Raw genomic sequence first — 16,627 nt, 5'->3', positions numbered from 1 at the left:
CGCGTTTTTCAAAACGCTCCCAAAAATAGAATTCTCGGTGGAATTCGATAAAAATTTTTTCAAAGGTTAATATTAGGGCGGGGTATCATGTGATTTTTATTGGGAATTTTTCGACAATGCGATATGTGGTTTTTATCGCGTTGCGTAAGTATCCGTACGGCCGAGAGGCCTAGTAGGGAATGGGCTTACTTTGGAGGCCTGTCATTCGGTATCTACGTAATATTATAGGGTGGGAAAGTTCTTAAAAAAAAGAGCTGCATTAGCTCTATGTGTGGTCATAAGATCACATTTTTCAAATTTCATTTATAGTAATGAAATCGAAATTGAAAACACGAATTATAAGTTTTCCGTTTTCTTCCCCTCGATTCCCCATCACCAGTGTTGCCATATCAAAAAATATTTATCCTTTCTCCAGAGCAATAGATACCTGGTCGGTTCTCGGCCGTGTTGGCTTCCCTATCCCGGTTTTAGGGTAAACGTATCCCCGATTTTCAGACATTTTAGGGCGGAGCTTGTCAGAAGTTGTGAAGTGGTAAAAATGAAACAGCGCCATCTAGTGATAAGACGTTGACTTTCAAATAATACTTTCGGCGGCCATTTTTGTGTAATATGTGAATACGGCGGCCATCATCGGGAATACGTGAATGAAGCCTAACCATAATTTCTGTAAAAATGGTTTGCAGGTGTGCTGTTCCTGGTTGTAAATCAACATATTTCAAAGGAAATCAAAAAGAAAACGAGGTTACCCTGTTTGCAATTCCTAAAACTTCATTATCTAAATGGCGAGAACTAATTCCATGTAGTTATTTGACGAGCACCTCACGTATTTGCTCCCGTCATTTTGACGAAAGTGACTTCAAATCAGGGATTTAAATTTTGAACGTGTTCCATCCTTTCAAACGTAGGAATCGTAATGCTGGAGCAATTCCCAAACATTTTCTGATAAATGGTATTGATATTACATTTCCTGTATAATCTGTAAAGCACAGAAACTGAACCTTTTTCATTTTAGATACACCTAGTCGACAAGCAATGCAAAATGTTGATGGTTTCAAATGGAGAAATAACCTCAATGGTATTTTTAAATATGTTTATTTTGTTTAATATCAAATAATGCAATTCTTAAATATGTATTGTAGTGGAAACAAATGCTAGCAATGCATCAGTAAGGAAACGACCAAAAGTAGACAAAATACCTACTACGTCTAAGAGAAAAAAAATTGACAGTACAGGTATTGATAATAGTTCTCGTTACATTTTATTTTTAAGAGCAATTGCTTTAAATTTTATCTGATAGCACCCTCCATGGAAATTACCTCTACTATTAAAGAATCAATCAACATTCCCCAGGCTGCTGAAGAAGCAATTTTTGATCCACTTCCAGATTCAATCAAGGAAAATCTTGCTGTTGTCATGGAAGATACGACAGTTGCATCACCTTCTATGGAAGCTACCTCTACTATTCAAGAATCAATGGACACTCACCAGGCTGCTGAAGAAGCAATTTTTGATCCACTTCCTGATGTAATGAACGAAAATGTTGCTGTTGTCATTGAAGATTCGACAGTTACATCACCTTCTATGGAAGCAAGCTCTACTAATTTCAAGTCTAATTTTGTGACATTTCAGTCACTAGTAACTTCATCAATAGTACCAAAGAATTGGACATGGTATTTTGATCAAATTAAACAAACGATTTTTTGCATTTCGATGGATCAACTACCAAATGAAAATTATAATGTGAAAAGTGTACATTTTCAAAACAAGAAGTAGTGTATTATGTCAACGGAACAATAAACAATTTACACAACCAAACAGTAAAATGTAAGAATGTTGGGACACTTAGAAAAGACCTAGAGGTTTGACAGTTGGATACTTCTACCTTTTTATTTTGTTCACTTCTTGTAGAAAAGTAAGCTGTGATTGGTCAATGAGTTTTTCATAGACCCTTCCTGATTGGCTGGCTTCACGTAGTACCTGACACACTCACTAGAGGCGCTCATCAATTTTTCCAAATCGGACCACGTTTACCCTGAAACCGGGATAGGGAAGCCAACACGGCCGAGAACCGACCAGGTATCTATTGCTCTGCTTTCTCTTTCTCCCTCTTCCGTCCAAGGGAAGAAAGAGATTTTGAGATATGGCAACACTGGTGATGGGGAATCGAGGAGAAGAAAACGGAAAACTTATAATTCGTGTTTTCAATTTCGATTTCATTACTATAAATGAAATTTGAAAAATGTGATCTTATAACCACACATAGAGCTAATGCAGCTCTTTTTTTTAAGAACTTTCCCACCCTATAATATTACGTAGATACCGAATGACAGGCCTCCAAAGTAAGCCCATTCCCTACTAGGCCTCTCGGCCGTACGGATACTTACGCAACGCGATAAAAACCACATATCGCGTTGTCGAAAAATTCCCAAAAAAAATCACATGATACCCCGCCCTAATATTAACCTTTGAAAAAATTTTTATCGAATTCCACCGAGAATTCTATTTTTGGGAGCGTTTTGAAAAACGCGTTTTCCCTACTGATTCTCTCAGCCGTACGGATACTTTCGGTACCCACTGTATGTATCATAAAATTACAAGAAAATTATCTGCCATTCAAACTATATAGCTATTAGAATATTTGAAATTCTTTAAAAATGATTCGAACGTTGGCTGTTCGAACAAAGAACTATTTTTCTCGCAATAAATTTTAAATTATGTAGCTGGTAGTGTGGCGCGCTACTGTAATCCTGCGTCAGGGAGGCTGACTTCAGGGACAATCTATGATCCATATTGCGCTGCTCGGACTCGGAACTCTTCCGCGACGTCCGGCTCTCTGTCAGCAACACTTCGATGTTTCGTTGGCGTTCTACAACCCATTCGTTCATACCTCACAAAGGTTCTTTTGGGAAACCTGTAGGATGACATGGTGACACGCTAATGACGGATGTCAACATCCGGCAGGCAATTCGCGCGTCTATAGGATCGGACCTGAACTTTTACCTAACGTTTAATTGATGATTTCGATCAAATTTTCACTGAAGATAGTTAAACGATGGGCTGTTTACTTGAATTTGAAGTAGACATTATATTCCACAGTGGGGATTGAAAAAAAAAAATCTTATATAGCGCTGCATTCTCGAATGCATTATTATTGTTTGTTATTGTTTGATCCGTATCTAATACATCGGGTACAGCTCAGTGGTAGACCTTCCGACTGCAGATCAGGTAGTCCGGTTCAAACCCGGGTGTTCCTGTGTATTGGGTATATTTTAAAGAAAAAGTATTAATCAAAATCTTATAGAATCCAGTTCCCATATAATGGAATCATGTGTTTATTTTTATTCAAACCACGCCTGCAATTTCCCAAAATGAATAAAAGGTTGTCCATATAGTAAAACAAACAAACAAACAAAAAAACTTGGAGAAAAGATATAGATCATCTTCACTAAAGATTTACATGAAGCTGCTTATGAATGACGTTGTATGGTGGGCACGAAGAGATGATGATATTGCATGCCAATACTTCGTGAGAAAGCTTCCACGGTGAACTTAATCCTGAACTGTTTCAGGCGAATACTGAGGGAGCTTATCTCTCACCTTATATACGATGTATACGAACAACTGCAGTCTATGAAAATAGTCTTTACAAAAAAATATTGTTTCCATTCAGCCGGTAGCGTGGCGCGCTACTGTAATCTTGCGTCTAGGAGGGTGAGTTCAGGGACGATCTATGACCAATGTTGCGTCTACTAGGGATCGGCGTATGCGCCAGACGTCTGGCTCAAGTAGCAACACACCCATGTTTCGTTGACGGTCATCGATCCTTGCGTTCATACCGGTGGACATGGACACACCCCAACGACGGATTCAATTACCTGGTGGACACCTACCGAGTCTATAGGATCGAACCTGCTATTTTATTTAGACCAGTAATTCGTCCGTCTCCATGTTAACAGAATAAAACTTAATCCGAATTGGGGTGGGACCAAAAAAGTATTTGGGAATTTTTATCTCACTGCTGCTCAACCGTAATTTCGATCCTAAAATCATCAACATATCAGCACCCTATGCATTGCTAATATTGTTCACAAAATTATTCGTTTCACAAAATTCTTATCGTGCGTTATTGTCTCCTATCGTTTGCGCACTGCGATAACTTAAACTTATCCATTTACTTTGGAGCAGCAGTACGTCTCTTTACTGCATTTCGAATTCGAAGCAAAACCTTTAAAAATAATAAAATGAAAAATTGTAGGCCTATATACCGATCACGGATGGAAATGTCGTACTTGTGAGTGAAAGACAAGTGTGATAACCACTAATCTGCAGGAGCTGTTATGAATACATTAATAAACTGGAAGAAATGAAACGTAATATAAACTATGAATAATCTATGCGGTAGCAGCAAGGAGAAATACATCTCAATTTGCGCAATCCCGAGCATAAATGTAACCTTCTAAATGTCACGTTCGGCGAATTTAAATTTATAACTGATGCGTACTCGAACACACAATTTCGGATTCTTTTTCTTTTTCCTTTCAAAGTAGGCCTAGTAGAAGTCTGACTCCTTATCCATTAGGCCACACGGTCTAACACATAATCTTAATTGGGATGATGAATACTAGCTGCAACCTGCGTGGGGTTAGCTAAAGTAAAAACGAACATCCAATCGAATAATCGGTCCCACTTCCCCGTCACACCAATGTGTGTAGCAAAGATTCAGCACTTTGAAGTTTAATTACTTGGATCCCTATTCTTTATAAACGACTCGATTTCGCTCGATTTATGATTAAAATAAGCAATTAGTTGGTTTTTATTTTGTCAGATTTGGCTTTAAAACAGCAGCGACATAGCGCGCAAGATAGTTTGTAAGAGACAGAGAGAAAAACGATCGCGATTACGAAAGATAAAAGTGCGACATCGAGGAGATGGCGCTGGTAGAACGGCATCCCTTTGGAGGCCAACTGAAGATGTTTGGTGCCTCCGTGACGAATTACGTACTCGATCCAGTAAGCGGCCACATCCTTGCCGGGCATGATTTCTTCTTGCATCAACTGCGACAACTTTTTCGCACTTTTTCGGACGCTGTATCGAAAATGGAATCCAGTTAACGGACATGCTCCAGATGGTTTTAAAAATATAGTTTATGATACCTGGGATCATTAATGAGATACGTTAGAGCCTCATACAAATTGTTGTCGTCAATTTTGTCCCAGTCGAGTTTCAGACCCCATCCGCCTCTCACGGCCTTCGCTACATTCGCCCGCTGGTCGTTTCCGAACGGCAAACCGAGCAAAGGAACGCCATGGTAAATTGTTTCCTGTGTTCCCAACATTCCACCGTGAGTGATGAATAATCGCGCATTAGGATGTCCTATACAAATATTGTTCAAAAACATTTTAGACTAACTGTGTACAACACAAAAACAGTCTGCCAGAAACTGTCATGCAATACCCAGGAGATCTTGTTGCGGAAGCCAGTCGACCATCATAATATTGGATGGAACACCTTGCGGAATATCCGCCTCCCACTTCCAGACGACTCGCTGCGGAAGTTTGGAGAAAACTCTGATGAAAGTGTCGACCGTTTCTTTGGGCATGGTCGAAACCGAAACGAACGAGCCTAGCGTGAACACGATGAAACCGTCCTTTGCTTCATCAGCAAACGTTTTCAATGCCTAGCGATAGATAAGAATTTTAGACTTTGTATACTTCATGTAACGAGACCGTTGGCCTTTAATTTAATACTGGCGGCAGTTGTTTGGTCGGTCTGGCGTGAAGGGCTCCAATTGATAAGATAGTTGGGGGTAACGAACGCGGCCAATTCGTGACTGGGTGAGTATTAGTGATATAGAGACTAGCATCTCCTTCGAGCTCGACGATGGATTTAACACCAGGAAATTCTCTTTGAACGATTGCGTCCAGTTTCGTGAAAATGTAAAAATTTCTAAAATACTTCATAAACTCCCCGGAGAAGGTATTAATTAGTCTCTGGGTGAAAGTCATCTGTTCGTCGTATTCTGCCAGCATGAGAGGGACGGAGGCGTAGTCTGCCGGTGCTCCCATTGCATTCAGGGTGGATGGAAAAGCGGAGGAGGAGCCATGGATCACGAACGGAACGCCAAGTTTGTCGATGATGGGATAAGTGAATTCGTTTCCGAATGCGTCGACGATGAACAAGTCGACGTCGCGCTTTTCCACAATCCGTCGGAATTCCGTATTCGACAACAAATCCTCACACCCGAGAGTGCTAAGGGCGATCATGGTTTGCATCATCGTAAGAATTTGCGTCGCCCCTTCTTTCTGCATGGCGAACCAGTCGATGTCCATGGTGTCCAGTTCTTTCGCTACCGAAGTCATAATGATTTCATGGACGTTCGTGGCGTTTTTTGTGATGCCCTTAAACGGCGAGAAGACGGTCACGTTATGCCCTCGTTGTCCAAGTTCCTCGATGACGGGCATCACGGCATAAAAGTGACTTTTGGAACCGACGGGGTACAGCACGACGATTTTCGCTGCCATGCAATTTTCAACGACGATTGCGGATAGCAGCAAGACCAGAGTATTCAATGATTGGAATTTCATTATGTTTTGTATCAAGTGACCAGGTAAATTGCTGAACTGAAATTAAAAAAAAAAGATAAACACATCACTTACAATCTAGATTAAACTGGAACATACCAATAAATGTGAGATTAACTTAAATTCGAGTTGAGGGCACAAATATTTAAAGACGAGCTGACTGATCAAGAAGGGAGAGTGATCTATGTGTGATATTGAATAAATTTGTAGGTAATATGCCCCACCGCCCTGCTTTAGGTTGCTTCTTCTGTTGACTTTAGATGAAAGATAAGGAGTGACGTGGCATGAAATGTTTCATGCTGTTATTCTGCTGCAAGGTTTCAGGCTGATATGATTTCGTTCTCTAGTGAGACCAAGCACCAAACTCTAGTCATTATTTGGGCTACATTTTTGTAGCTGGTGTACAAATTCGTGTTTGTATACCTTTTGTACTCCTTTAATGTCTGGTAGACCGGGTAAAGAGGGACACTTTTTTTTTACGCTGCCAATTTTTTAAATAGAAAGATTACAAATAAGAATAAAAATATATGAGTGTTTTCCATGCATTTCTTTGCATTGGGTAATTTTTTCCCGTAAAACTAGCTAAATGTTATTTGATTAAATGTCAAGAGGAAAAAATGAAGAAAAAATAATTTTTAGGGTTAAACGGAACAGAGCAAGGGGAAAAACGGAACACCATTTTTCTCAGCAACGGATGGATTAAATTAATTAAAAGACGCACTAGTGAAAAGAAAATTCATATCTCTTTCAGATGTACTGTCATTTTATTCATTCTATTGAGTAAAAGTGGAGATACAATCAATAAAGTAAAGATGTCTTTTTTCGATCTTTTTTTGTCGTTTACCTGGCAACAGATGGCTGTACCATTTAACCCAGAGTCCCAGACCCAAACAACATCAAATAAACTAAATTATCAAATACTTAGAAACACATTTTTTATTAAAAAAAATACCACCTTAAAATAGAAAGAAAACCCTATCAAATAGGGGCCATTCCATGGTATTTCAGTTTTTTTTGTCGCGGTACCTCACCGATTTTGATGAAAAAAATACTGTGTGTTGTGGTTACATAACACTGTGAAATTTTCAAATTTTTTGGATCAGTGGTTGAGCGTGAATTGTTGTTACAAATTTCCGGTTTTTTGCGGAAGCGTAGTGAGGAATTTTCACTAAAACGTAAATAAAACGGCGGCGGATTGAGCAATTGAGATCGGACAAAAACCAAAAAAAAAAAAGAAAAAAAAAATGCAATTTTTTGGTTTTGTCCGAGTCTGATTAGTCATTAGCAAGGCTACGCAATCTTCATTTAAAGAAAAAAACTTTAATGGCTAATATCTCCATTCTCGAACGGCAAAGCTGGTCGCGACTTGCGCCATTCGATAGCCCGTATTCCTTTTTACTTATCCTATAACAATTTCCCTCCTTCCAATCTTCGTGTTTTAGTTATGAACCAGTAACCTGAGCCCCGTTCAAATCCGGGGAACTTTTGTCTAGCGTAAAGTCAGATTCTTTTGCTATTCGCTTTTCTGTAGCTTAATCATCTGCCCATAATAGATTTTATCGTGGGAAATCTGCCCAGTGACTACCTTACTTGAAGATTTCGTCATCACGGCGATGCTATCGACATCTGGTGCTGATGCAAATCTGGTTGTTGCGTCATCACAGATTGCGTCATTACGTTGATGCTATAGACATCTGGTGGTGATTTGCCCATGAATAAGCTCCTCCCCCAAAATCGACTGACCAATCACAGCGCGTGCGCATTGTGACATTATCCGTGACATGAATAAGCCCCTTCCCCAAAAGCTTGTTCTTTTATTATATATGGACTAGTAACTTTATGCCCGTCCAGGGCCGGTCGTTAGATGGCCTAGTGTAAATAAGCCAGTTATGCAAATTCCCTTGCCCGTGCCGTTTCCCCTTGCCCGTGGATCCCTTGCCCGCGAGCAATCTCCTTTGTTGGAGCTTTTAGGCGGCATTTTGGTCAATCCGCCGAGCGAGGTCAATCGTAGCCCCGGGCGATGGTGACCCTTTCGCAGGTAGTCGCCCGTCATCCAATCATAGCGTGTGCTCATCCGGACTGACAAACACACAGACATATTCACAAACAAACTCCTCCCCCTTTTCGTTTTATAGACAAGGGATTATTTAAAACGAGCAACCTGAGCCCCGCTCAAATCCGGGGAACTTTGGTCTAGCGTAAAGTCGGACTCTTTTGCAATTCGCTTTTCTGTAGCTTAATCATCTGCCCGTAATAGATTTTATCGTCGGAAATCTGCCCAGTACCTTACTTGAAGATTTCGTCATAACGGCGATGCTGACATCTGGTGGTGATGCTGGTTGTTGCGTCATCAAAGATTGCGTCATCACGGCGACGGCATCTGGTGGTGATTTGTTTGGGCATGTTCCATTTTGGGGGAGGAGCCTGTGTTGACACATTGTTGACACAGACACAGGCTCCTCCCCCAAAAAGCTTGTTGTTTTATTATATATGGATTGTTCGTTTTCCCTATCTCTATACGTAGGGGAGGTGTAAACGATGCGCGCGCACCCCTCTGGGAGAAGTGTAAGGTGCGATGGCGGCATGGCGCCTGTGTTAAAAGATAGGGAAATCAACAACAACAAATCACGCTCAACCACTGATCCAAAAAATTGAAAATTTCAGTGTTATGTAACCATGACTTACAACACACAGTATCTTTTTCATCAAAATCGGTGAGGTACCGCGACAAAAAAAAATTGAAATACCATGGAATGGCCCTGATATAACATACAAAAATTTTAATATAATACACACAATTTTTTGATAAAATTTCAAATTTTTTGTATATAATATAGAACATTTTTTGTATAATATACAAAATTTTTAAATGTAAGTATGTAGAATTTGCAGGCTATTGCAAATTCTGTTTGTTGAATTGAAGAAGACAATTTATTTAATAGGCCCTATTCTAATGTTTTTTTTGTTTTTGTTTTTGTTTTTGTTTTTTAAATTCAAAATTCATGCAATAACAAGAGCGTTCTTTGGACGTACACATAAAGATTGCAGCCCCACCTACGGATTTCTATGAGATATTAAACGAATACTTTTTCGGAAATTTTTTTCTGAAAATCGATTAATTTTTTGAAATTGATAATCAATTACAAACTCTCTTTAAATTAAAAAAAAAAACAAGTTGGAACGGAAAAGAAATCAATCTTTTATCTTTGTAATGCCCCGCAGAAGCCCCGCCCTCTTCATGATGACCATCGCCGAGTCATATAGGGAAGGTGAGCCATTTCCAAGTTTCAAATTTCCCACGGTTAGCCCTCTAAACTTATGTCACCAACCGCTAGTGGCACATGATGCCCGTTTATTTCAATTTATAATAGGGTTCTTGAATGAATAAGGGATTCCTTTTAAATAAATATCATTGGAATCAGTTTTTCACGTTGATTCTCGTGGTATTTGATTTTTTATTTTTAAAATAATGATTCACCCCCCCCCCCCCCCGTAATCTCACTTCAAAGTTGAGATTAGCTCTCCTACTTTTAAACGGACCCCACCCCATATTTGGGGGGCGGTCCTTAAAATGTGATGAATTTTGCTCTTTCCCCCCCCCTTTTCACCCTTTTTCGTGCTGCCTATACCCCCTCTTTTGCCCTTAGAGCCTAAAGGCAAAAGACGAAAAGGGTGAAAAGGGGGAAAAGAGCAAAATTCATCACATTTAAAGGACCGCCCACCAAAAATGGCGTGGGGTCCGTTTTAAAGTGGGGGGGATCTCCCCTTTTTTCTGGGTGACGAGGGTTGGATCTGCGCATGAGCAGATACCCGCAGGCTTGGTCACGTGGTCTGAAGTTCAGACCAAAAGAAACTCTTGCATTGGTCGATTAAGACCACGTGACCAAGTCTGCGCATGCGCAGATCTGACCTTTGTAGAGAATAGGGGAGAAAAGAGTGCGAACCTGGTGGCAGGCGACGGCGGTTGTGTGGGCGTCGGTCTACGGCGTCTGCAATGGCCATTAACTCCTCCTCCCGCCCATTCCAACCGGGCCCTTCAATGATCCTTTCAAAAAAGAAAGAATCAATTTTTAAAATTTAATTAAGATTTAAATTTTTTTAAATTTACCAATTGAAATACCCACGGGTGGTGGGCAACGATTTGGTTGAATTGCCTTTCTTGCCCCAACACCAGTTTTGGAAAGATCATTTGGAGGTACTTCTAGAGCTTCGGATGGTGCAAACACTGCACTTCAACGACCTTAGTTTTTTTACTAGCTGTATTTTAGCTTCCTCAACCGCGTCTCGCTTCCTCTTCTTGGCTGTGCGAACCTCGTTTTGTGCCTCTTTATCCCGTCGAATATAGGTTGGCGACGGCGGTTGTGTGTGCGTCAGTCTACGGCGTCTGCAATGGCCATTAACTCCTACTCAGGCCCATTCCAACCGGTCCCTTCAATGATCTTTTCCTAAAAAAAAGAATCAATTTTTAAAATGTAATTAATATTCAATTTCTTTTTACTTACCAATTGAAATACCCACGGGTGGTGGGCAACGACGTGGTTGAATTGCGTTTCTTGCCCCACCACCAGTTTTGGAAAAATTATTTGGAGGTACTTCTAGACCTCTCGATGGTGCAAACACTGCACCGCACCGACCGTAATTTTTTTACTAGCTGTATTTTGGCTTCCTCTACCGCGTCTCACTTCCTCTTCTTGGCTGCGCGAACCTCGTTTTGTGCCTCTTTATCACATCGAATAAAGTTTGGCGACGGCGGTTGTGTCGGCGTCGGTCTACGGCGTCTACAATGGCCATTAACTCCTCCTCCCGCCCATTCCAACCGGGCCCTTCAATGATCCTTTCAAAAAAGAAAGAATCAATTTTTAAAATTTAATTAAGATTTAAATTTTTTAAAATTCACCAATTTAAATACCCACGGGTGGTGGGCAACGATTTGGTTGAATTGCCTTTCTTGCCCCACCACCAGTTCGGGAAAGATTTTTTGGAGGTACTTCTGGAGCTCCCGATGGTGAAAACACTGCACCGCAAAATTTGTTACCCGAGGAAGAGAGTGGATGATATTCTGAACCTACCTTTCCTCGGGAGTGAGATCGGTCATCGAGAGGGCAGACGCCATTTGGTCGGCAGTGACAACCATCTGAAAAAACGTTGAAAGTGCATATTAAAATTAAGAAAATTCGCGGCACCACGACCGGGAACATCTTTTTGTACATACATACATAAACTTAACTATACACATTGCATACACTTTTGCCAAAAGGTTCGATGAAATGAGCACTACCCCAGACAGAGTCTGGGTGCTCATACCAATACAACGAAAAATAATTCATCGACCGGCTAGTGACTTGCTTTCACTGCAAATGTGAAAATTATTCTTGCCACGAATAATCACATTTGTCTTGTTTTCTTGAGTAGTTTGGTTTTCAATTTTCTGGTTACAAGACTTTTGTCGGCTTAAGAATCCAAATCCATGTTAATTCCTATAAGAAATATTACAAATATTTATTACCATAATTTTTTAATCATGATTGAATTCACTCAAAATATATTGTGGCTTTTCTTAAAGTTCAGCTCGTGTTTAAATCCACTCTTAGTGCTCTTCTGAGCTCAGATTCTGGTGGTATCCTCTCACTGGTTTGTAACGGAAAATTTTTACCACAAAAACAGATAAAAAATTTTTATGTGAAAAACACCTTCAAAAGATTGAAGAAATCAAGCTTATTAGTTCAAAATGAACTTTACAATTCTAAATTTCTTCAAAAGCCATACGTTAGTTATAATAAATTATAAAAAGAAAGTTAAGTCCTACAAAGGAAAAGACAAGAAATCAATCCACTGTGAATATGCTTAAGTTATGAAATTTAAAATTTGGTTATATTTGATTGATTGACGTCGCTAGTATGACAACTGTTTAGCACAATCCAATGTAGTGATTACATTGCTTTGTTCCTTCAGTTGTCTTGGGTTCCTTAATTTGGAGAAAATGGAGAACGACGTTCAAATTCAGCTACTTCAAGTTCATAATCTTACATTTAATTTACAAAATACACAAAATTGTAGCAGAAATTTGTAGTCGTTTCAGTTATAACTTATTAAAGAAAATCATTTTACATACAAAGACTTGCATCCAGGGACCCTTGCATAGACGAATCACGAGGAGATTTTATGGATAGGTGTTTGTTGTGGCCTGCAATATGTGGGAATTTCTTGAAAGAATCTCTGGAATAGAAGCCTGACTGACGGAGTACTGCTGACGGACGTTGTAGCTAAGATTTTTGTACTAAGATTTTTTCTTGTGATGTCGTAAAACTGTTCGGATCGGGCTTTAAAAGATATCTGACGCCAATCAAATGTGTCTTCGCATTAATATTGGGCCAGTAGATGTAGTGGGCTTAGAGAATTTGCATCAACTTCGTTGGTGTTGGAATCCAACCTCAGCAAAAGCTTAATCATATAAAAATCAAACGGTTTTCCATTCTCCTTGCAATCTCTGAGAAGACAGGATTCTTTGTTTTCCGTTCGCAGTACTTCATAATTATAAAGGTGCATGCTTATCTCATGACCCAACCAGCTTCTTTGTTTTCCTGTTTTAGGTACCAGAACCAACAATTTAAGGAGATGAATGATCAGATGGATTTCTTCGTCCTTCTTCCTGGCTGCATCATGCTGCTTGAGATTATGAATCTCCAACAAGTACTTGCAGACGAATTCCAGGCAGGGATATAAGTGTTGAAACGTCCAATACTGTATTCAGATCTTCAATCCATGATGACTTTCTGATTTACCAGGATTAGAGATAAGTTTGTCTTTTAAAATTAGATAAGATTAAACGTTGTTCGTCTCAAATAATTGACTGATGACTAACTGTTTTAAAGACTCAGCAGAACGAAATAGCTCAAAAAAGTATATGGCGAATTTGAAGGCGCGGAAGTCAAGCAATCCGCGACCAATAGTAACTTTGTACAAGGTCTTCAAGACGTAGTTTTTCGGAAAAACCCCATACTTCCTTAAGATACGTTTACAGACGAATAACGGTTGATTATTCAAAAATTCTTCTGGCTTGAGTGAAAAAATATCCAGTTTTCTTTACAGTTAACTTCACTATTGGGCGTGAAGGCAAGTTCTTCAATGTGAGACTGACGAGGTTTTGTTTTTTTAATCAATTGCTCTTCACTGTTGAGACTAAATTGCAACGGTTCAGCAATCTATGGTTGCTGAACCATCCTGCCCAAAAAGGATGCTGTTTAGCTTCACTCCCCCTCTCCCCCTCTGTCCATGGACTACTTAAGCTAGAGGACGGGACACTCGTCCTATCCCGCCGTGTTATAGCTTGTCGGGTGGATTTTTAATCAAATTTTTTAAAGAAGGGTCAATCGATAGAGATTTAAAAAGCTATTATAAGTCTCAAATGCACATTTCTTGTGAATATATTAAATTAAAAGATATTTGCGTTTTAATTTTGAGAGGACGGGAGAGGTGTTCGTTGGTTGTCTCCACCTAGCGCTAAGAATTCTAAACTCTTCCATGGTTTTTAGAAAGAAAACAAACAGAATCCATAGAATCACCAGAGAATCACAGATAGCAGACGCAACTAATCATACCAAACCAAACCAAAACCAGAGAATCACAGATTGGCCAACCAACAATCACCGCTAGGCGGCGACAACCAACGAACACCTACGTCAATTTCTAATTAAAATATCACCGAAATTAAATATTTACCGCATAGGGATATTTTAATAGACTCTAGCTCATTTTCGAAGCTTGATTCATTAAAGTAACAAAAAAAAAATGGTAGCCGACATAGGATTTGTCGAAGTGTCCCGTCCTCTAGCTTAAGTAGTCCATGCTCTGTCACTCTCTTGCCCCAGGAAGTTTCGTTTGAAGTCTGTACTGTCTGTACTAGTTCTCTTTTCGATATTTTTCCAACTGAAATAAAAGGTATTATGAGTCAAATGTGTTACAATTTAATATTCACGCATTTCATGGCCCTAGGGTGATACCGTCTTTTCGTGCAATGTTACCACGAAAGAGGCATGCTACGCCTGCCATTTTTTAGGTTACCAATAATGAGCTCAATACCAATGTCAATCGGGATTATCAAGCAACCTAGGAATTGTTGGTTCGTAACGACTGGTAGAAACTTCCCAATGAAGTAGTTATCTTTTTTCCCCAAAACAGTGTTAGCAGCCACTGAAAGTTTCAAAATTATCTGTGAATGGCCCCATCGCCGTCTTCCCAAAGTCATTCCTTCGTTTTTTAATGAAGGGATTAGTTTTGCTTCCGAAATTGTTCGAGTGATAATAAATAAACGATGAGCAGCACACGAAAACTCTCCTGACACCACCAGAAAGTTTCGGAACACTCTTTACGGGACAGTATGTGTAATGGGGTGTAGAAGATTCTTCAACAACGTTGGTGTTTGCTTTAGCTTTTAACAAACGTTAAAGAAACGACGAAGAAACTAAGAAGAGACAAAGAACCAAGAGAAAAGAAAAGTTTATGATATTTTCAATTACGCCGAAGTTTGATGAGCTGTAAAGGAAATATAAAATTTTTTAATTAGTAGAAATAACTTTAATCATATTCATGTTTTCATACCTAGGTAAAAATTTGTTGGTCTGCATTTTGAATAATCAAAGTATGCAGTAGTCAACTTATCCTTGAATGGAGATTCGAAAATTGGATTGGCGACTGAACAATTAACAAACACAAACAGGTGTTGCTTAACCAATTAAAGATTAACATTGGTGCAAAGCTTGTTCTCCTTCTTGATCTTCTTATACCGTGTTTTAAGGATGAGTTAGTTTTCTAGTTTTGAATGTTCATCATAATCAATATTTCATTAGACGATGACCCCTGAATTTTCACTAACCTGACAAGCAAGACAAAAAAAAAAGTTTGGACGCAATAACACGTAGTTAAAGGTATGAGAAAATCAAGTTAATATTGGTAGTCATAATAATAACCTGATCGACAGTTGATGCTGAAATTAGAGACGTACTCTTTGATCACTCGAACGTATTGCGATTGTCATGGATCTGCTGGTTGAGTAGAGGAAGAAATTCAAGGTAAGTGATGAGAAGCAGTGACGTAAAAAAATAATGCTGTAATCCTGCAATCCACTGCAAGTGTATATGGAATGCTTTAATTTGGAAAACAATATGTTATCTCCGACAGGTAATTCTATTTTGAAATCTCATATGTAAATTATATTACAAATGAGACAATAAACAAGATAGGTTACACATAACACTTGACAAAGGCAATTGTCTGTGTGGTTTAGTTTAATTAGCAAACCAAACTTTTTTTAACAAAAAAACCTACGCAGGACTAACAATATTACTCTATTATTAATTTATTCTTTTTTGGGGGATTGCCTTTTTTTCCTAGTTACATTTAAAAAATAGATTGAATAATAACCTGTAGGTGTAGAGGTGGTTCAAACTAATAACGATTTGACATCCATTTCTTTGATAATTGATACAACGTTAGGAGAAAATTCATACGCACGTTTGCATAATGCATACACATCCGAGATATTTAATGTCTAGAGAGAAAAGATATCCAGATCTTCCAGACTGTTGACTTCATTATTGTACATGAAAGCAAGTTCTTTAAACTCAGACTGACGTGGTAGATTTTTGTCTTTTCGTATCTTCATGGCTTTTCCCCATAAGGTAAAGCTTCTTCTTGGGCGATGCGACCATGACAGAGGCATTTCTAAATCAATCTAAATTTTAAATTTAATTTTACATTACTGTAATTGCTTCCTTTATATGTTTTCGTTTTTTTTTTTTTTTTTTTTTTTTTACATTTAGTAGTCAGTTTTATTTTGCCATTAATACATAAGGGAGGAGTATGGGGTGCGACGTTCAGTTGTAAGGAAATTTGAGCTGGGAAAAGCTGGGGTGCGGGTTCTGCTTTATTTATGCTTCATGAATGTTCCTCATAAATGCAGCAGAATGCCATTAACTTTCTATGAAAGGCATGGTATTACATGGCATCGAAGAAAAACTTGAATAACATGTACCTTAACTTAAACAGTT

General features: G+C 39.0%; 2 protein-coding genes and 1 long non-coding RNA gene across 8 annotated transcripts; 1 reads left to right on the top strand and 2 right to left on the bottom strand.

Moving 5' to 3' along the window:
- Positions 1-585: 585 nt before the first annotated feature.
- Positions 586-1,815, top strand: LOC124193301. Of its 2 annotated transcripts, XM_046587057.1 has the most exons (5): positions 586-741; positions 804-949; positions 1,013-1,075; positions 1,140-1,232; positions 1,298-1,815. In XM_046587057.1, the coding sequence occupies exons 3-5, from the start codon at positions 1,033-1,035 to the stop codon at positions 1,771-1,773; spliced, it is 612 nt and encodes a 203-aa protein (XP_046443013.1). In that variant the 5' UTR covers positions 586-741; positions 804-949; positions 1,013-1,032; the 3' UTR covers positions 1,774-1,815. The 2 variants fall into 2 exon arrangements, with proteins under 2 accessions (XP_046443013.1, XP_046443012.1); XM_046587056.1 differs by having other exon boundaries at positions 591-949.
- A 2,967-nt stretch (positions 1,816-4,782) lies between these two features.
- Positions 4,783-6,807, bottom strand: LOC124193678 (UDP-glycosyltransferase UGT5-like). Of its 4 annotated transcripts, none has more exons than XM_046587598.1 (5): positions 6,681-6,807; positions 5,748-6,620; positions 5,455-5,677; positions 5,154-5,373; positions 4,783-5,085 (listed from the first exon to the last, which is right to left on the bottom strand). In XM_046587598.1, exons 2-5 carry the CDS (start codon positions 6,582-6,584, stop codon positions 4,803-4,805), a joined length of 1,563 nt encoding a protein of 520 aa, XP_046443554.1. In that variant the 5' UTR covers positions 6,585-6,620; positions 6,681-6,807; the 3' UTR covers positions 4,783-4,802. The 4 variants fall into 4 exon arrangements, with proteins under 4 accessions (XP_046443554.1, XP_046443555.1, XP_046443556.1 ...); XM_046587599.1 differs by having other exon boundaries at positions 5,748-6,615; positions 6,681-6,781; XM_046587600.1 differs by having other exon boundaries at positions 6,700-6,779.
- Positions 6,808-10,268: 3,461 nt separating this feature from the next.
- Positions 10,269-12,908, bottom strand: LOC124193677. Of its 2 annotated transcripts, none has more exons than XR_006874394.1 (7): positions 12,694-12,908; positions 11,794-12,058; positions 11,651-11,715; positions 11,479-11,595; positions 11,084-11,415; positions 10,690-11,026; positions 10,269-10,626 (listed from the first exon to the last, which is right to left on the bottom strand). It is a non-coding gene; the product is annotated as an uncharacterized LOC124193677 (long non-coding RNA). The 2 variants fall into 2 exon arrangements; XR_006874395.1 differs by having other exon boundaries at positions 11,798-12,058.
- Between the last annotated feature and the right edge of the window lie 3,719 nt (positions 12,909-16,627).

Source organism: Daphnia pulex, chromosome 5 (assembly GCF_021134715.1).
Source record: "Daphnia pulex isolate KAP4 chromosome 5, ASM2113471v1".
Classification (NCBI taxonomy): domain Eukaryota; kingdom Metazoa; phylum Arthropoda; class Branchiopoda; order Diplostraca; family Daphniidae; genus Daphnia; species Daphnia pulex.
Note: the sequence above shows the minus strand (reverse complement) of the source record. Positions and strands in the feature narration are given on the sequence as shown.

Coding starts and splice junctions, on each gene's coding strand:
- LOC124193301 (XM_046587057.1), top strand. CDS start 1,033: ATGCAAAATGTTGATGGTTTCAAATGGAGAAATAACCTCAATG. Junction 1,076..1,139: donor ATGGAGAAATAACCTCAATG/GTATTTTTAAAT, acceptor TATGTATTGTAG/TGGAAACAAATGCTAGCAAT. Junction 1,233..1,297: donor AAAAAAAATTGACAGTACAG/GTATTGATAATA, acceptor TTTATCTGATAG/CACCCTCCATGGAAATTACC.
- LOC124193678 (XM_046587598.1), bottom strand. CDS start 6,584: ATGAAATTCCAATCATTGAATACTCTGGTCTTGCTGCTATCCGCAATC. Junction 5,374..5,454: donor TCCGCAACAAGATCTCCTGG/GTATTGCATGAC, acceptor ATATTTGTATAG/GACATCCTAATGCGCGATTA. Junction 5,086..5,153: donor TATCTCATTAATGATCCCAG/GTATCATAAACT, acceptor TTTTCGATACAG/CGTCCGAAAAAGTGCGAAAA.